At 37.9% G+C, this 18,490-nt stretch overlaps 1 protein-coding gene across 5 annotated transcripts in view; it reads left to right on the top strand.

The window, feature by feature from the left end:
• The first annotated feature begins 3,504 nt into the window (after positions 1 to 3,504).
• Positions 3,505 to 18,490, top strand: part of gria2b (glutamate receptor, ionotropic, AMPA 2b) — a 49,667-nt gene continuing 34,681 nt past the window's right edge. For 3 of the 5 annotated variants that reach the window (XM_062425117.1, XM_062425116.1, XM_062425118.1), the window contains exons 1-2: positions 3,505 to 3,589; positions 3,747 to 3,887. In XM_062425117.1, the coding sequence (XP_062281101.1) occupies positions 3,505 to 3,589; positions 3,747 to 3,887 (226 nt within the window). Of the gene's footprint in view, positions 3,604 to 3,746; positions 3,888 to 18,490 lie in introns of all 5 variants that reach the window. The other 2 variants (XM_062425121.1, XM_062425120.1) reach the window with 1 other exon arrangement.

Below are 18,490 nucleotides of genomic sequence, written 5' to 3'. Positions count from 1 at the left end.
AGTCACTCAAGATAAGAGCACCAACTAAATGCCAGAAATGTAAATGCTTTCTTGGCAGCAGTCGCATCGGCTTTCTGGGACATACAAACCTGAGTGGTTAAACATTTCAAAGGTCATTGACTCAGTTTTAACAGCTTTTTTGTCTACAGGCCACACAATGTTGGATTCTCCAGGAAGCCCAAATATTTTAATTAGAATGTGTAAGATTTCCATCTCACTATTGTGGATTATTTGTGTACATTGACTCAAAGGTAAACAGTCTTATACACCCAGCCTGCTCATGATTTGATTTGAACTCATTAGGACCTTGTGGAATGTGCTGTAAGATAATCAAACTTAAATGACAAATCAATCTAGCAACGACATAGCATATTGATGCATAGCAGCTCCAGACAAGGTGAAACAGATAAACACACGTATATGTGTCATACAAGCAGTTGAGCATGCAATGTACTTGATTAGGAGAAAGATTTTCAGTCAGAATGGCACCAAGTTGTGAAAGGTTTTGGTGTTCTGTCCATGTAGATAGCAACAGGTAGACTCTCACATTAGGGCTTAGACAACTTGGGTTTCTTTGATTTGGTCATGATTCTTTTTGAGTAATAATAACATCATACTCACTAATGTGTTCTTCCTCTGCGCGGAGCACTTTGGATCAACTATGTTGTGTTTAAAGTGCTATATAAATAAAGTTGAAGTTGAAGTTGAAGTTGAAAGTTTGATAGGGTAAGAAACACACACAATCAAATGATTCTACTGGTTTAGAAAACAGTACAATTACTGGTGAATATGTATGTTAATGATTTCCCTCTAATTTTCGAGAAGCTTCCAGGAAATAGTTGGAAAAACTTCTATGATTTGATACAATTATATAGAAAATAGTCAGTGTTGACATAACTTGAGTCCAGTTGGAGTTTAGGAACATTTGAATCAAAATGTGATGACAGTTGCAGGGTTTTTTCTTATGTTGCTGTTATAGGTTGTTTTGGTGTTAAACCCTCACTTAACAATAACTTAACTTAAGATGCTTGTTTAATTAAATGAAGCATCACATTACTTCATGCAGGATACAGAAATCATATGCCCCAGCTGTAATCAGCTGACAGCCGCTGATTGAATCATCATACCTTGTCAGTCACACACCAATCACAGCCATCCTCCAACAAGACGGTCCATTTAAATATGACTCCCACCTACACTGATCTTGCTACACCAACACTGTTGCTCATGCTGCTGCTGGCTAAACTTGCCTTCACCACCCCAGACTCCACCTTTCTGGTTCAGGGTCCCATCATGGCTCAAGGGTCGACCTGCAATTCATATCTTGCTTTCGGACCACTCTGCATGGGGGTTCTGCATTGTGCTTCCCGTTTTTAGCTCAGCAAGCTGCTGGCTAATCCAGGGATCATCTTAGAGTGGAGCCTTCAGTGCCAAGCAAGACTGTATTTCTTTTTGTTGCAATAAATGGTTTGATCTATGACGAGAGTGTCCCTGAATGAACTTTCAATTTGTTATAAATATTTCACACTTTAAATTGACTGCTTCTTCAGATGAGATTCCAAAGTACCAAATTAAACCATTCTTGCTGAAACAACCTGTGTGATAAAAATCACAGACTTCCTACTTCAACTTTAATCTACCATATTTATCATAGCTGTGCTGTGAAAATAAGAGCCATATTAACCATAATTGTACTTTAAATGTCCACCTTTGTGTGTATTCATGAAGCTTAAGTCTTCTTTGCTCAGGAGCCAGTGTCACATGTGCTGTGCTGTCCATGGTGCTGAAAACTGACAGACACTGTTGCTTTTAACTGCCTCCACCCTCAACTCCCCCCTCACTCTCAGCCTCATTAGTTTGCTCCCAGACTGCTATCTCACACCGTCCAATGATTAATATACATCTGTCTGTGCAAGCTGAGATATGCATATCATAAAACCAGGGGACAGGAATGCCATTTATTTCCTGTTGGAGTGGAAGGGGGGCCTTTTAGGAGGCAGCTCTCCTCCATTTAACCCTGTTCAAAATGGCACTTATACAACCAGTCATTGAATTTGTATGCTAGATCAAAGTTAAAGAGGAGATTCATTTGATGGTAATTCCTGAAGGGCATGAGAAATGGCCTCCAGCTGATGCACTTGATGAGATTTCTCTGTAAGAAATGCTGGCCCTTAACATGATTTAGATGAGGCTTGTTTTTCATTTGAGATTTTTTTTTTAAAGTATTTGCAGGACTCAATGCAAGTGTTTGATATTTGACAATTACTCCTTCTCTATAGTTAAAAACTCATTTGTAAATTAAACTGCAGACTCCAAAGATGTTCAGCACATTGAGTTATGATTGATTCTGTATGAATTAAAGAGGTACTTCACATGGATTTTAGTGAACTCATCATGAAGCGTACTACTAAGTCTGTGAAAACAGATGCATAATTTATTTTGTGACTCTGAGGGGAATTTTCCAAACTTTGAAAAATAACCCAGATGATATCATAGACTGGAGGTTTGGGGTTTAAAAGGAGTTGGCAGTTAGGAGGCAAAGAGGCTCCAATAAATGACTATTTCTGTTGCAATATAGGAAATGTTGGATCCAGTGATTGGGGAGTTTGACCTACTAGAGACTACAGTCAGGATACCGCTGCAGCTTTGGTTTTGAGCATCCTCTTTTTAAAACAAATGTCTCTTGTCATTCACCCAACTTTATGGAAGTGTACTATATTCATTAGTGCATACCCCTTTAAAATCAAAGCAAGTACATCTTCACTGTGAAAACGATACTTTGGATTAATCTTTTTGGGGGAAGATGACAAGAAAAGTCAGTTATATTAAGGTTCTTGGTGTTGGGTTGGAAGAACTTTTGACCAAGAAAAGCAGATTGACCTTCTGGCATATCTGTATGTGACTGATAAGCAAGCTGCACATGTGTCAAATGTTCTTTATATGGGCAGTTAAAATATGAACAAACAGCACACATTTCATAGCTCTATGTCTGCATTATTCGCGGTTTTCAGCTCATTAAAGCTCGTAAAGCAAAGCAAAAACAAAGCAAATATGTATCATTCAAACTAGAGGTTGCTCTTGCCATTGTAGCTGGAAGTGTAATGTGCACAATTGTCACCAAGTGGTTGACGCTCGGCTCTTTTCGTCTCTGTCCGCCATCTCATTAACATTCATCACTTGTGGGTGTGATGCTGAAAGGGTCTTCGGCGCGCTGAGCGGAGACGCGCAGTGTCCCTGTGCGTTTGGAGGAGGTATCAGCTGCCGGCAGGAGGGGAACGACGAGGAGGAGCGGAAGCAGAGACAGCAGACCTACATTGCAGGGTACCATTCCTTTACTGCCGGTGTCCTTTCAGTGCTAGCCACCTGCAGAAAAACGCTCCTTTGCTGCTGATTTTTTTTTCTTCCCAAGGCTGAAAGTCTTCAATATGTGTCGGATCTAACATCTCCTGAGGCAACGAGGAATATCAGACTCCCCTGGTGGATGTGGACACCTAAACTGTGGACATGGAAAAGATAGTGAATTTATCCGTTTCATTCCTTCTGGTTTTATGGGGATGCGCGCTTGGAGGCTCGCCCAGTGTTCAAATTGGTGGGTATCCATTAGTTCAGAGAAAAAAATAAACACGAACTGGATAAAAAACCAACGACTTTGTGCGTAAAATGATGTGGGGACATTTTTTTTTTGCATATGCATCTTACGATATAAAACTGTACAAGGGTGACTGATAATGTTATGTCTCTTTCAGGGGGACTCTTTCCAAGGGGCGCGGATCAAGAGTACAGCGCATTTCGGATAGGAATGGTTCAGTTTGGCACCTCAGAATTCAGATTGACGCCCCACATTGACAATCTGGAAGTGGCGAACAGTTTCGCTGTCACCAATTGTTGTAAGTCACCAATATATATTTCCCCACTTTTTTTCTTTTTTCTTTTTTAAACGAACGAGTCTTTTCTACAGTTTTACATGTCATCAATGACATATCACTGCGTGTTTTGTGCGTTTTGGATGCGTTTGGATAGTCGTATCAGTTATTTTGATTGAGATGGAGATTTTCTAAACTGTCTAATCTATATTCTGTCAGCAAACATATCACGGCGAAGCTGGGTAGCTGAGGATGAACGAGCATCGTGTAGGCAGGGGAAAGTTGGTTTCCACAGTAACAGTCAGTCACATCCATCCCATTTTCATTCCACCAGATTCAGAGATCAAACAAGGATACACTGCCAACATATCGATGTTGTCATTTCTTTTTATCCAACACTTTTAAACCGAATTCTTTTTTTCTGAAGTAACATGAAAAACAAATGTTGTGAGATAATAATTGATTCCAATTAACATAACCTGTTTCCTCATAGTCTACCAATTAATTAATGAGATTATCTTCCTTAGCTATGTATTAAAAAAAAAAGAAAACACATCTTGAACAAAAGGATAAAGGCGATGACGCCACACTGATTGCGTTCTTCTCTCGTTTCGAGAAAGAAAAAAAAAATGAGATAAGACTTGCTTAGATGGACATTTTTTGCAGTGTGTGTCGATGTCACGTCTTTTCTCAGCTCAGAAGGAGCGGTGTTCATCCAACGTTGGTGCCATACATAGATTTACACCGGGTGACGCTTTAACATACAGACCTATCAAGGGTTAATGGATATGATTAATTAACAGCCGAGGCCCTTAAAGTAATTGGCACTTCCGTGGGAAAATACAGAGAAAGGGCTTATGACCAAACCATAATCACGACTCTCCAGTCAAATTGAATGCTGCCTCACATCCAACTCCAACACCACTTCACTCACCGTTTCTTAAAAGCAAACAACTAGTGTAAACTGAGTTCAGTGAAAATCAGATTCAATTAATCTTTTTTTTTTTTTTTTTTTGTCTTCAAGAACAGCCGAGATGCTCAAGATTTTCTTTGTAATTGTTGCAACAAGAGGCAGCAAATAGGTTTTTATGGTAGCTATTTTTAATAGCTCGCACATTTCATTAGGCGGTTGCCAAGCGACTACTCCTCTCAACAGTCTCTTAAACATAAATCAAACGCTTCTGATTGGTGCGCGCATCGGTCCAATCGATTTCATTACCATATAAAAGCTTCCTGCTCAGAAAGCCTCACTGCACCCGACAGATCAAAGCGAGAGGCATGTCGATGTTCAACATACAAACATTTGTCACTTTTCTTCCGAAAAAGAAGACTATATGTTCTGATTCTCCATTAAATTGTTTGTCTTCAGAAGTGTTGTTTCTGGAAATGTGTTTTTGTTCCTACAGGTAGCCTAATTGTAAGAACATTTTTGGCTTATTCACACACAAGAGGCATTATCTGACTTGTTTTTGAATATGTATCACACATTCAAAATATCCATAAAAGAACTACAGGCATAACTTTAAAAAAAACTCCAATTTTTTGCTATCTGTGCTTTCTCCAAGTATGCCATTTTGGTCCAATTTGCATCCAATTTGATTCTGCTATTAGGGTTAACTAACACGTTTGGAAAAGTTGATTGTAAATATCTTAATTTGGTCATCTCAATTATGTTAAGCTTAATGTTTGAATATTTATGACACATTCAACAAATACAAAGTTTTAAGCCAGTGTTTAAAATTACTGTGACACATAAACACCTTCTGATTTCATTACATGGTTTGATTCTGTGCATGCTCTGAAAGGTCAGGGAGTGAATCTGATGCAAAAATGCATGACACAAACAGCAGCACGGAGTGTTACTGGAAGATGTGATTAAACACCAACACAATCCCTTTATTCCCTCATGGCGATATTACTGTTGATATCCACATGTTCATCTAGAAATTAACCTGATCACTAATCACATAGGAATGTTTGGTAAAATCAGGTTACTGCAAGCATTGAATAGTGTGAATTGGACTACTTATTTGTTCATGTGCCCGTGAATGTAGATGCTTTATGTTAAGTAGCTGATGTGTGGTGGTTCAGACTGGTGGGATGGCAAAATGTGGTTCTGGTTCACAACCACTTGAACAAGAATAGCTTCAGATCAGTTAATGTTGGTCTAACATTCAACAATAACTCACTGAGACCTGCACACAGTTACTGATACTGATAACCCTGAGTAGGAATAAGGGGGTGCAGAAAAACGACAGATGGATGAATGGATTCAAACTGTTCAGCGACAGAAGACTTGATTTGTGAGGCAGTTGCTAAAAGAGGTTATCTGTTGTTGTCCTTTAACACAGCTCCCAGGCTTTATGTGTCTACATGCATATCGCTGGTGTTACCGAAATGTGTGTGTATATGAAATGTATCTACCTCCTTTACAGAACAACATGAGTGGGAGTGAACAGTTGGAAAGGTGAGGGTGGTTGGTTGGTGGGGGTAAGTTGGGGTGGGGGAGGGGTTTTTGCTTTGAAGCCAGTAGATGGCAGTCTGCCTCACAGTCCACCTCCATCTGCAATTATAGTACATAAACACCACCATTCTGTTTTCTGTTAAAATGCACTTTTCGAGACAGCTCAAAGTGTAGAACGAAAGGAAAAAGATATCGAAGCTGACGTCAAACATTGAAAGCTAAACTATTGTAACTACAGGCATTACGAAGGAAGGTGTATGAAGATGTGAGCTTCCATTTTGGATCCAGTGATAGCACATTTGTGTTTAATAATGAGAGGAAAATATGAGGGAAGATGTCAAACTACTCGCAATGTGATTGAAGTGGACCATATGAACTGAGAGACGGATTTTCCCTCCCACTCTTGCTTCCTAAGAAAGAGAACGGGCTCATATTTTTGCCAGTAATGAATAAGGACGGCTGAATCCTGATTAAACAAAAAAGTACCTAAATTTGGCACAGACTGCTTATTTTTTAGTTTTTTTTAGTTTTTTTAATCACATATCTGCTGGCTTGTTTTATAATTAAGTTAATTGTACTGTATTTTATTATATTATTGGGCTGATAAAGTATATTGCTTTGTTGCTTCGTTGCCAGTTAATTGTTTTGTTTTTGTATTATGAGATGAGAAACAGAACATATGGATTTGAGCACTCCAGACATATCACACTCTGGTTGTGCTTGGCCTGTGCAGCAGCATACTTCATCAATGCAGTGTGTCAGAGACAGTAGGAGGGAGGATGATACATTCCTCCATCAATAACAGTTCATCTGGACAGGCCTGCATCTGCTGCCAAGACCAGGGGGAGTTATTGTGACTGTGTGTTTATGTGTATCCATGTGCTCTATTATGGGTCTGCTGTCCACCCAGAGCTATAAATGTATAGAAATCTCGTTCACACTCCCTAGAATACAGCCACCCCTGAGACAGCACATTCTTAAATGACTAACACACCCTAAAGACTTCACAGCTGTTAAAAAACAGATGATGATATATGCATGATATATGTTGAAGTTCTGAGGTAATTGTATTGTTTGTTTTGTCAACTTTGCAATAGCAAATACTTTGTTAAGGGTTTATGAGACCAAAATTACAGCTATTTGCTGGTTGGTGAATTATGTATTAAGATTTTATAGGTTAGCAGTAGTTCATTAACCAGGATTAAGTTAGGGTTGCAAGGCTGTGTTTATACTGAATTGCTAAATTCTTTTTTCACACTTAATGAATACATTACATGTAACATCAATTCCTTATGAAAAAAAAGCCCCTTTTACAAAGTGGTACTTTTTCTGTACTTTTTACTGTAGACATTTTGGCTCATACTTGAATTAGGGCTAGACCTGAAACAGCCAATAGCCAATTAAGTAAGAAGCTGGCAAAATGAAGACAAATCTCCAACTATTTTAATAAACCCTGATTTAATTTTAGGATATAGATAAATTGGAGGTTCATAGGAGTTCATATTCAGCTGTAAACAATCAACAGAATCAGGATCTCCTTCCATTGAATAAAATAGTGAGGATTCCTTTCAAAGCCTAACTTTTGTCCAATAATGAGTCTCCAAAATAAAACCTTTGTCATCGATGGTGCAAAATATGACGCTGTCTTTGACAACATTTTGGTTATCTTAAGCATCCAAGACACACACCACAGCATTTTAATCTTTCCACCCTCAATTTTTTTCTAATAAGACAAACCACCTACACAGCTGCAGCAAAGGATTATTGAAAGGCATAGGTATGGACAACAAAGGAAATCTTTAACATAAGAAAAGTATAGGGCTATATGGCATGACTTTTCCTTTAATGCAGGGATATTATCACGGAAAGGTTACTCAGTTTATCTCCATATAGACAATTGCGTGTGCTTGTGTATGTTTGCTTTCCGAACTAAACTTTATATTCTGCTAAAGCATGCTCCTGAGACCAACAGAGCAGTTTGAGGTCACTGACAGCCGGCCAGCGATTTAACACTTCAAAGTTCTAGTTTGTCATGCTTGAATCACGTCATACTGTAATTTCATGCATCTACATGCACACAGCATCTCAGGGACATGTGCATTCAGGGACTTTGCTGAATGATCAAAAGCCGAAACTGACCATATCTGCACAGCGGAGCATTGGTTATGGCCAATTTATTGTTCACACTTAATTAAGTGCATTCTCCTCCATTTCAGAGGGAGCTGTGAAATATTAAATAGGCCTGGGAGCTGGTCGGTCAGAAAATGAGGCTAAAGAACCCTCTGTGGATCTCTGCATGCCCTGAATACAGCCCCCAACCAAGCCCTCTTCCCTCTGTCCTCAAAAAACACAAGACTGAGATAGCATCAGTTACAGCATGATTCTGATGCTCTCAGCTGGAAACGGCCTCCTGTCTCATAGCCGGTGATTTAGTTGCTTAGTTGCCTCTAAGGCAGGTGGCTCACTAAGCATTTTTGCTCCGAGCATGAGTAAGAAGCAATTTTTTTTGTATCATCAGCTATTACATATTGATTTTCACCAGCTACCCAGACCACATTTTAAAACCAGAATATGATCTTACTGAATATTCATTGAGTATACAGACAAAACCAAACTTCACAGAATCTGACAGGTGGCTTGTGTTGATTTTCCCCCTGATTTCAAGACAGCCAGGGTGGTTTGGCTTCAAAAAATGCATTTCACAGTAAGAACCCATCAACTCTGTCACTCAATCCAAAAACTGACCTAAACTAATGCATTTTGACTTTTACAGTTGAGTTATATGTTAGACAAATCAAAAATGGCAATTCAGTTTCGTCTTTTTTTAACAAAAAACTCCTCATCAGCCCAGTTGTAATTGAGTTATCAAGTGACCTAAATATGGAACTTCATATGCACTCAACTTGTCTCCATTCACTGATGAGTACCAGGAGATGTGGTTGAAAGTTCCAGGAGAAAAAAAAATAAACAAAAAAGCTATGTGGACCTTAAAAATTAAATTAGCCTTCTTTTTTTAAAATCTGTTTTTATATTTTTTCTTTCTTTGGTTGTTTTTAGGGGTTTGGGCATTTATTTCCTAGATGATGATAAATTCCATTTATCCATCATCAGAAGGCTAAAATTCAGTACAGTGTACATGGTTTTTCAGCGGATAGTTGTTTTAAGCTGTTGTTTATTATTGTTAAATAAAGCACTTTAACCTTCACTGATTTGGAATCAAAGCCGACATTTACTGTTAGTTAAGAGTTAAGTCACTCTGGTTAAGATTTTAACTGTAATGTAAAATGCATCAGTTTGGATTTCACCTATTCAGTATTGACTGAGACAGGGATAATGCAATAAGGAGTCACTGAATAGGCTTCCATTGCCAGATGGGCAGTCCCTAGCCTTTAGCGGAGCAAGCAGGCAGCACAGAAAACAGACTTCAAAACAGGTATCTTGTTTACAGTTACCTGCTACTGGGATTAATTAATAAATTAATCTATTTATATATTTCTCTTTTAATTATTCACATTTTCTCTGTCGAAGGTACCAAGAAGTTGCGTCTCAGTACCAGTCAGTGCCATAGAAGAATCATTTTGTGCATGGCTTCGGTTGGCAAATAAAGATCTAGAGATTGTCTCCTCACAGCACAGATCCTTATCCTAAAAATATGTAAGCATGGCTTTATCCTTGGCCCTCTATCAAGATGTTCCCTCTTAAATCTTTTATCTAAATAATATCAAGCTCTAAAAGCTTGTACAGTGACAACAGCATCAACACCAACAATACTATTTACCCTCACTGTTTCAATATGTGACTCTGTCAGGTTTCAGAGTCGAGTGTTGCTGTGGCAGAGGCAAATCTATCACAGGAGTCAGGCAGTGTGTTGTGGAGATGCAGGGCTGCCATAATGATTATAGATCAGCTGTCATTGGCATCTGGGATTTATCACTGCTATGTTGAACAGTATTACTTCACAACCACATCCAACCTTTGTGGATGTATCCAATGTCCTCTCACAAATGCAGCTGACGGCATATGAAAACACAAACAAATGATCATATGTATAATACTAAAGTCCTCTAGGCTTCAGTTTAGAAACATATTCATTTATAGAAGCCAAGGTTATTAAAAAAGGTTTAACATTTTTGAATTACTTCTACAAAATACATAAGAAAATGTACAACAACAAAAAAAGACTATTAGACAAATTATAACTACTAAAACAACAATAATGTATCAAATGACATGTGTATTTCCGTTTCTATTGATAACAACATAAAGGTTAGCAAGTCATTTTAACAGGAACAAAATGACATTCAAACTGAATTTTCATGTCAATGTTATAGCATTTAGCAAATAAAAACAAAAAAATGTCTGTAATATGCTGACATTCAAATATTCTCCAGTCAACTTGAAGCTCATTTAATTTGGAATAGGTGGAATTGTCTTTAATTCACTAAGTAACCTTTTCTACTATAGGGGGATGCTCATTAGCATGCATAGAGGGAAATATGTCCTTCCCATCATTGTGGTTATTAAGATTTGATCCGCTTGCTTCGTCTGTTCTTACAGGGTGTTCTTGTCAAACTTATCAGGATTTGTATGTGTGTGAGCGTGTGTGTGTGGGTGGGTGTGTAAATAAAAGAGAGAAAAGGAAAGGTAAAGAAATATGGAGTGATGAATGAATATGACAACCTTCACAGTGTGATAAGCAGAGCAAGAAAACAGTGAACAGATAGACATGTCCCTGTTCTTTCTGTTGTTGTGATGTTATGTCTCGCTGAACAAAATGTAAATGTAAGAGTGACTGTCTTCAGGCCAACTGTGTCCTTTTAAAGGGACAGGATAACTAAAGCTAAAGGTGGATAAGATCAGGGGAAATAACCATGGAGAGTCTGTTGTTTGACAGTGGAGTGGAGTAGCTGTTTAGTAGTAGTGAAAATCATAACAAAATATACTCAATAATTAATACTTGACTTAAAGGACTGTATGCAGACGTACAACCATAGTTTATAAACATCTGTGTACAGACATATGGTACAGGGAGAAGGGGGGGGGGGGGGGGGGGGGGGATTAAATGTATCTTTTCTCTCATTCTGTGTATTGACTCACCTCAGCTGTTTTTTCCACCGTGCTCCAGTCTAAATGTTTTCTTAAAGAGAATATCTCTTTAAGATGTATGGTCTCATTCCACCAAACAGCTTAGTATAAGCAGCACAGAGAGCTGATCAATACATTATCTTTGAATGTTAGCTCTTTTCTTCATTCCTGTCTCTTAACCAGCTCTCACTTTGTCTACTTCATTTAAAGCTTTGATCCACTTTAAACATTTCTTTATATTGCCAGCAGTGCTGCTAAGCGCTGTCTGTTCTGTGGACAATGCAATTGTACTGGTATTGTGTAAGAACATATTCCCTGATGGTCTGCCTGCTTAAACAAAGGTCTCATCTGGATTGTAGCCAACACATGTCAGCAGCTGTTAGCTCATCAGTTGCATTTCCAATAATTGTACAGATTTTTTTTAATGCATCAAAGGGTGAAATCAAGCTGTGAATCTGATATTACACTGTCTGTATTGTCTGCTATTACTGAAAATAAAAGAAAAAAATCTATAAATCTTTAAATGCTTTCATACTGTTACATAAGACACTTTTAAGATGTTCATTGAAATCAAGAGGTTATTTTGGTCTGACAGTTTTTAATGAGGCTTTTGTCAGATTCACATTCTCTTAGTCTGATTTCCCAAAATTACTTTCAACATTCATCAGAAAACAGACCTGAACTGATTTCATTGAACTATTAATTGCACATTTAGATGAAAAAAAATTTACAGCATGAACGTAAAATGTATTTTTCATTTTTGTGTGAAGGAGGAAAAGGAATATGCAACAGCATGACTTGTTGATGCTTTGCATTTTGGTAAAGTGAGGGAAAAGTAGCATTTTGTATTATTCTGTATCTTGGCTTTGCATATGATTCACTTCAGCATCTTTATTTGTCAAAGTGTAACACATATTTAAGTGAATAATCTTCAAAATGCTTGAAAAAAGTTTGTAGCCTTTGAGAGTGAAATCTAATATTTACTACTGATATTTAAGAAAGTGCATTTTGTTAGTTGAAATGTTTTTAAAGGTTTTTTTAAAGGTCTGTTGGTGCCTATTATTAGTTTAAGTATGAAGATAGACTTCATAGTGATGTATCTTAGACATAAAACAGATACAACAAACTGAAGATATCATTTTGGAAAGATGCAAATTCTTTCCAAAATGATAGGTTGAAGATCAGAACAAGTTTGCACACATTGAGATGGGTTGATGAAGGCTGGATGTACACTGGATATTATGTTACTGTTTATGTTATTATGTTTTTTTTGTATTTTGTTTTGCATGTGTTCTAGTGTCATCCTGTTTTTTGTTTTATCTGGCTGCAACACAAATCTCGCCTTGGGAGGCATAGAGTTGAGAAGTTCTAAAGGTGACAAAGCCTACGGTTCAGAAAACATTTTGTTATCATCAGAAAATGAGTGACTGAGGTTTTGTGTGTTTAAGCTGCATCTCTCACAGGGAGAGGTGACTGCTCTCCTGCTGCTTGGCTCTGTGATGATGTTTGCTTCCATTAAAGCAACCTGAGTGTCTCATATGTGAAGCCCTGTTAAAGCCCCTGTCTGTGGGCCATCTCTTTGATCTGCCCGTCTCATGGGTCAGTTAGGGAATAATTCAGTGGAATCTACAGGGAGCTCAAGGATTGGAAAAAGGACAGTTTAATGTTTTTTCAGGTGATTAGGCAGTGGATGTGTCATTGTATCTGTGTCAGGAGGGCTTTTGTATGGATGTTTTTATGTTCCCCTTCTGGGTCTATGTTGTGTGTGTGTGTATGTTCTTGGTCTACTAGCTTAATTTTCTGCTTAGAGATGAAAAGGGAAGAGAACAGTTTGTCCCCAGCTTACAAGGATTTCAAAATTGGACAAAGGCAAAAACAAGAGTTTAAGTGGTAGAGATGAAGCCAAAACCACCAAAGATTTGTTTTTATTTATTTTTTTATAAGTTTTTTTCAAAAGTAAGTTGCAGGTTAAACGTGCAAAATGATGTTCTGTTCTCAGTTTTGATTCAGTATATATCTGTCAATTAAACGTCACATGCTTTCTTCTCAGAGCCTACAAGGAAGAAATGTATATTTCATGTTTTATGGTTCTATCACGTTGCCTTCTGGCTGTGCATTAGCCAGTCATTAGTAACGTTGATTCTCCATCTATGAATAGAAAGAGGACTACTTTGCATTCATTTCATTTGCATGAGCAGTAACAATTCTATTACTGACTGAGAGTGACGAGACAGCAGACTGAGACAAAACATAAACAGAGACGCACACTTTGAACTCTAAGCTTTGTAGCTAATTTCGCCTCCTTATTTACTAGCAGGGACATGTGTTGTTCTGAAACAACTTACATGACTTATCAGTTTGGCTAAATGCTAAAGCTTTGGTCATTATTTCTTAAACCTCTAACAAAAACTGTGTCTGTTCATGTTTGTAAACTATAATTATTGCTGAAATGTGTTTGAGATGAATCTGCTGTGAGCACCATGAGTCAAATTCCATTCATTCATTGTAGGTGGATATCTAAACAAAGTAGACTTTAAACTTTGTGGATCTCTACTGGTAATCAATAATTAGGTATTGCTACAGTGGTAACAAGTTGAGGCAAACACATAATCAACAGATTGTCTGAAATTTATAAAGGTCACAAATCAATCACACAACAATACGACGTAGCGCTTTGTGTAACAATTTAAGACACAAAACAAAACACTACATGAAGTGCATGTTAAAAAGCTATAGCAGATGTATGTAAAGTGCTCAGATAAGATACTGTAAGGTCAAATTCCCAACAATAAAAAAGCAATTCAAAAAGCTATCGACTACAAGGACAGCTGAGTATGTAATAGGTGCCAAGACAAAACAATTAAATGGACAATTAGAGGAAGATAAGAAAACAAATAACAGAGAGAAACATGATGGAGATAGAGATAGGACTTCGGCCAGCAGCTGCATCCGTAAAGGCTAAGTCAGCAACAGCAGGTGAGATCACTGTGTGTGTGTGTGACACTGTGTCTGAAAGAGAGGACAAAGGAACGGACACATATATATATATATATATACACACAGAACACATATACTCAGCAATGTACACACTCAGGCAGCAGACAGGCAGAGCGTCTAATGATGCAGCAAGGAAGAGACAACTCCAAACTGTTCCCAACTGTCAGCTCCTATTTCAACACAGTGAGGCTGAAGTTAGAGAAGAGACTGTTGGTCCTGCAGCGGACAGGAGTAGGTTGCTCATATCTGAGTGTTGAGACCAACTCTTAACTGCTGTTATGCAGCAGTCAAGTCCAGTGTGCCAAAATGACACAGAATAAAAATAATAAATCCTTGCATCTCTTAGCAGCCCCATATCCCCCCTGCTGTGATAAAACAGCAGGAGAAACACTGGGAAAAAGGGGGCCGCTGCATAAATTATCTGACATTTTCTGATTTCACCATTTGCTTGCCAGAAGGAAGTCAGAGTAATAGCGCCACATCCAACAAAATACCTCCCAATGCTGACCTTTTATTCTATTACTGCTCTGCCTCAGTGAACAATAATTCAGACGATAGACACAGGGATTTTCAGTTTTATTATATTGTCTCTGCTTGTAACCAGGTTGAATTTATGGCTTTTATAGAAATGCAGTTTATTGAAATTGTCAGTAGGACAGCAGAGGCAGAAGATACAATAAGAGAGAGAGAGAGAGAGGGAGAGAAGTAAAGACAGCTTTTTTTAATCTTGAAAGTTTGATTAAAGAAACGTAATTACTTCTAACTCTTGAGAGTGTACCTGATAGTGAAAAGGATTGATTGTGACAGGAGTTCAATACAAAGTAAATTCTGATAACCACCCAGATAAACCAGAGGGAAATACAATTTTAAAGTAGTTTTAACACTCAATCCAGTGAAATGTCAAATAGAAAGAATAACAACATGGTTAAGTGAGGATATTTATCATGAGCACCATGACAACAAGACAAGAGTATTCTGCCAATAGACATCACAGTGCCAAGATTTTTCCGATTCATTATCTAGACTTTGTTGCAGATACTTGGCTCAGTTACCCACCAGCTCAACCTCATTAAGCTGCACTTCCTCAATTGAAGAAAGTATGACAGAACAGTTATGAAAATACCTACTGAGAGTAGAGCAATGCATAATCTCACAATATTATACTACATTAGCACACATGCTATTTACTTTTCAGCCATACAAACAGATTACTTATGAGCAAATATGGGTATGTCATGGTCCAGTGTTCTGTCAACAAGTTCTGTTTTGTGTTTTTGCCTGCACAACAAAACAGCCTTCTGTGTAACAGGGATGCTTGTCAAAAATAGTCAAATTTACATTAAAATCCTCCATAGTGATGAATACATCAAATCCTGAAAATGACTGCAGCTGCAACCTCAATCTTACTTTTAAATGCTCACTTTATTGTCGAAAAACCGGGGCCTCAGGAAGGTCACTGCTCTGTTTGTTTGCTTCCTTGTGAACTAGTACTATTATTTAATCTCCATGTTCTTTCTTCCGGACTTTTTATTTGAACCTATTCAAAGTGCTTAAGCTTTGACAATGACAGAATATCAAAACTGTTTTAAACAGTACAAGGAACCACTGTGTTTGAAAAATGAAGTAATTCTTGGAAGTTGCTGGGATTTGTCATACAGATGACACTTAGTGTACTTCTCATCTACTCGTTTTTGAAATTCAGAAATGTTTAAATGCGCCGTATTCCATCACACTTTACCATACCCTAAATGGTGTATAGTATAGTATAGTATAGTATAGTATAGTATAGTATAGTATAGTATAGTATAGTATAGTATAGTATAGTATAGTATAGTATAGTATAGGATATAATGCATAGTACAGTAGAGTAAAAGATATAGTAGGCCCACATAGTATAGTATAGTATAGTATAGTATAGTATAGTATAGTATAGTATAGTATAGTATAGTATAGTATAGGATAGGATAGGATATAGTACATAGTGCAGTATAGGATATAGTAGGCCTACATATTATAGTATAGTATAGTATAGTATAGTATAGTATAGTATAGTATAGTATAGTATAGTATAGTATAGTATAGTATAGTATAGTATAGTATAGTATAGCACAGCAAAACACAGAATAGTAAAAGTATATTACAATGTAGTATATAGTATAGTAACATATCTTGTAGTAACAGCTGGTAAAAACAATACTCCAAAGCATGACTACCAGACAGAGCAGGTAAGATAAAAGGTTTGGCTTTTATTTGTTGTTAAAAATAGGCAAAAGCCAAAAAACCAGAAAGGCAACAGACAGACGAATAAAGGAAGCTGGCAAGGCGGTGTAAGTCCCAAAATGCCGGCAAGGGGGTTATAACAGGCAGGCAGAACAGACTGACTGGAAAAATGGCTGAAACACATGGCTTTGACTCAGAAGACGATTTGGCAAAGAACGAATGGACACGGGCCAGTTTGCTGGGCAGATTGGGGATGTAGACGCAGGTGTGCAGAAGGGCGGGGAAGAATCAGGTCAGTCATATAGATGAGGCTGTGCTGCGGCTGCAAACTCAAAACTTTGTCCACATTTACCCGTTGTCTTCATACACTGAGTATATCGTAATTCAGTATAAAATTCACTAATTTCAGCAGTACAAAAACAGATCCAAGCCAGACTCGCCAGTTTACTGCTCTGAGCGTCTCTTCTCTATAATAGAAACGGTGTTTTCGTCACCAGTTATTTCCAGTTGTTTCTTTTTTGCTGTTTTTCGGAGCACTGCCTGATGACTGCTACAGTTTCAGCTTCATAAAATAATCATATACTAAGACTACATTCTTCACCAAATTGAATGCCATTTTCACTAAACCACACCACTTATGAATGTATTGAGTGAAATTAAGTGTCCAGTGGAGCTAGAAATCATAGTCATGGGCAGAGGGATGAAATAAGGGTCATGGACAATAGGACGGTACAGGAGTCAAACGCAGATGATGAAGTATTAAGAGGTTGAAGGTAACTGTGAGTGGAGGGATGACCTCTCATTGATGGGGTGTCACATCTCTCCATCGGCTTCTACTAAGAGAGAGAAGAGAATAACAAGGGGCTGGGGGGGCAGGGAATAACGGAGTTAGTCACACCTTATAAGCTGGGGTAGCTGTCATTATTTTTCATAATTTCCTTATGATTAAAAAACGGTTATTCAAACAGGAGCCATGATGCATAGGAGGATTTGTATTAATGCGTGCTCCAAATCCCTGAGTTGATTCCTATTCATCTTCAGCAAATACTGAGTGTCTGGTTGCTATGGCAACAGCCCCCTCAGATGCTCGATGAAGCTGTGTTTTTAACTAATTTTGTTCTGGCAGGTTCCAAGATCATTATAACATAGAACTGCAGATACCAAGTCTGCTTTGGTATTTCCACTAAAGGTCAGTGAACATACAGCATGTTTTATTACAGGAGGCAGGACAAAGTAGCTGTATGTGATGTATGGGCCAGCTCTGCTGGATCAATATGGCTGAAGTATTCTGTATTGTGCTTAGTTTGATGGATTCGTGGGCCCGTGCACAGCACACAACACAGTGCTTCCCTTTCTTCAGATCTAAGATGCAGGTTTAAACCAGACTGCTTAAGCAATGCTTTTAAGTTACCAAATATATTTAAAAATGTATTAAAGCACTGCATAATTTATGAAAATAAAGTACAAATGAGCCTTTATAGAGAGCTGTTATTAGTTTTAATTTTGATTAATCTCTTTGTAGTATGAGGTGTTACGTAATCAAAGGTTTGAGCATTTCATGTTCAATCAGTACTAGTGTTCCTTTGGAATATGTGGTGCTTATATGTGGTATGTCTTCCAGTATAGCTTGCTATTCTTAAATTCTCAGTGTTTAAAACAGGTCTTGTGTGTGAACAGGGAATTGCATCACAATTGTTTTATTTAGCAGTTTACTTTTCTGGGTAAACTACACACACACACACACACACACACACACACACACACACACACACACACACACACACACACACACACACACACACCGTAGATACAAACACACACACATTTACTCAGGTCACTTTTGGGGATATTACATAGACTT

The sequence above is a fragment of the Scomber scombrus genome, chromosome 9 (genome assembly GCF_963691925.1).
Source record: "Scomber scombrus chromosome 9, fScoSco1.1, whole genome shotgun sequence".
In the NCBI taxonomy this organism is placed as follows: domain Eukaryota; kingdom Metazoa; phylum Chordata; class Actinopteri; order Scombriformes; family Scombridae; genus Scomber; species Scomber scombrus.
Note: the sequence above shows the minus strand (reverse complement) of the source record. Positions and strands in the feature narration are given on the sequence as shown.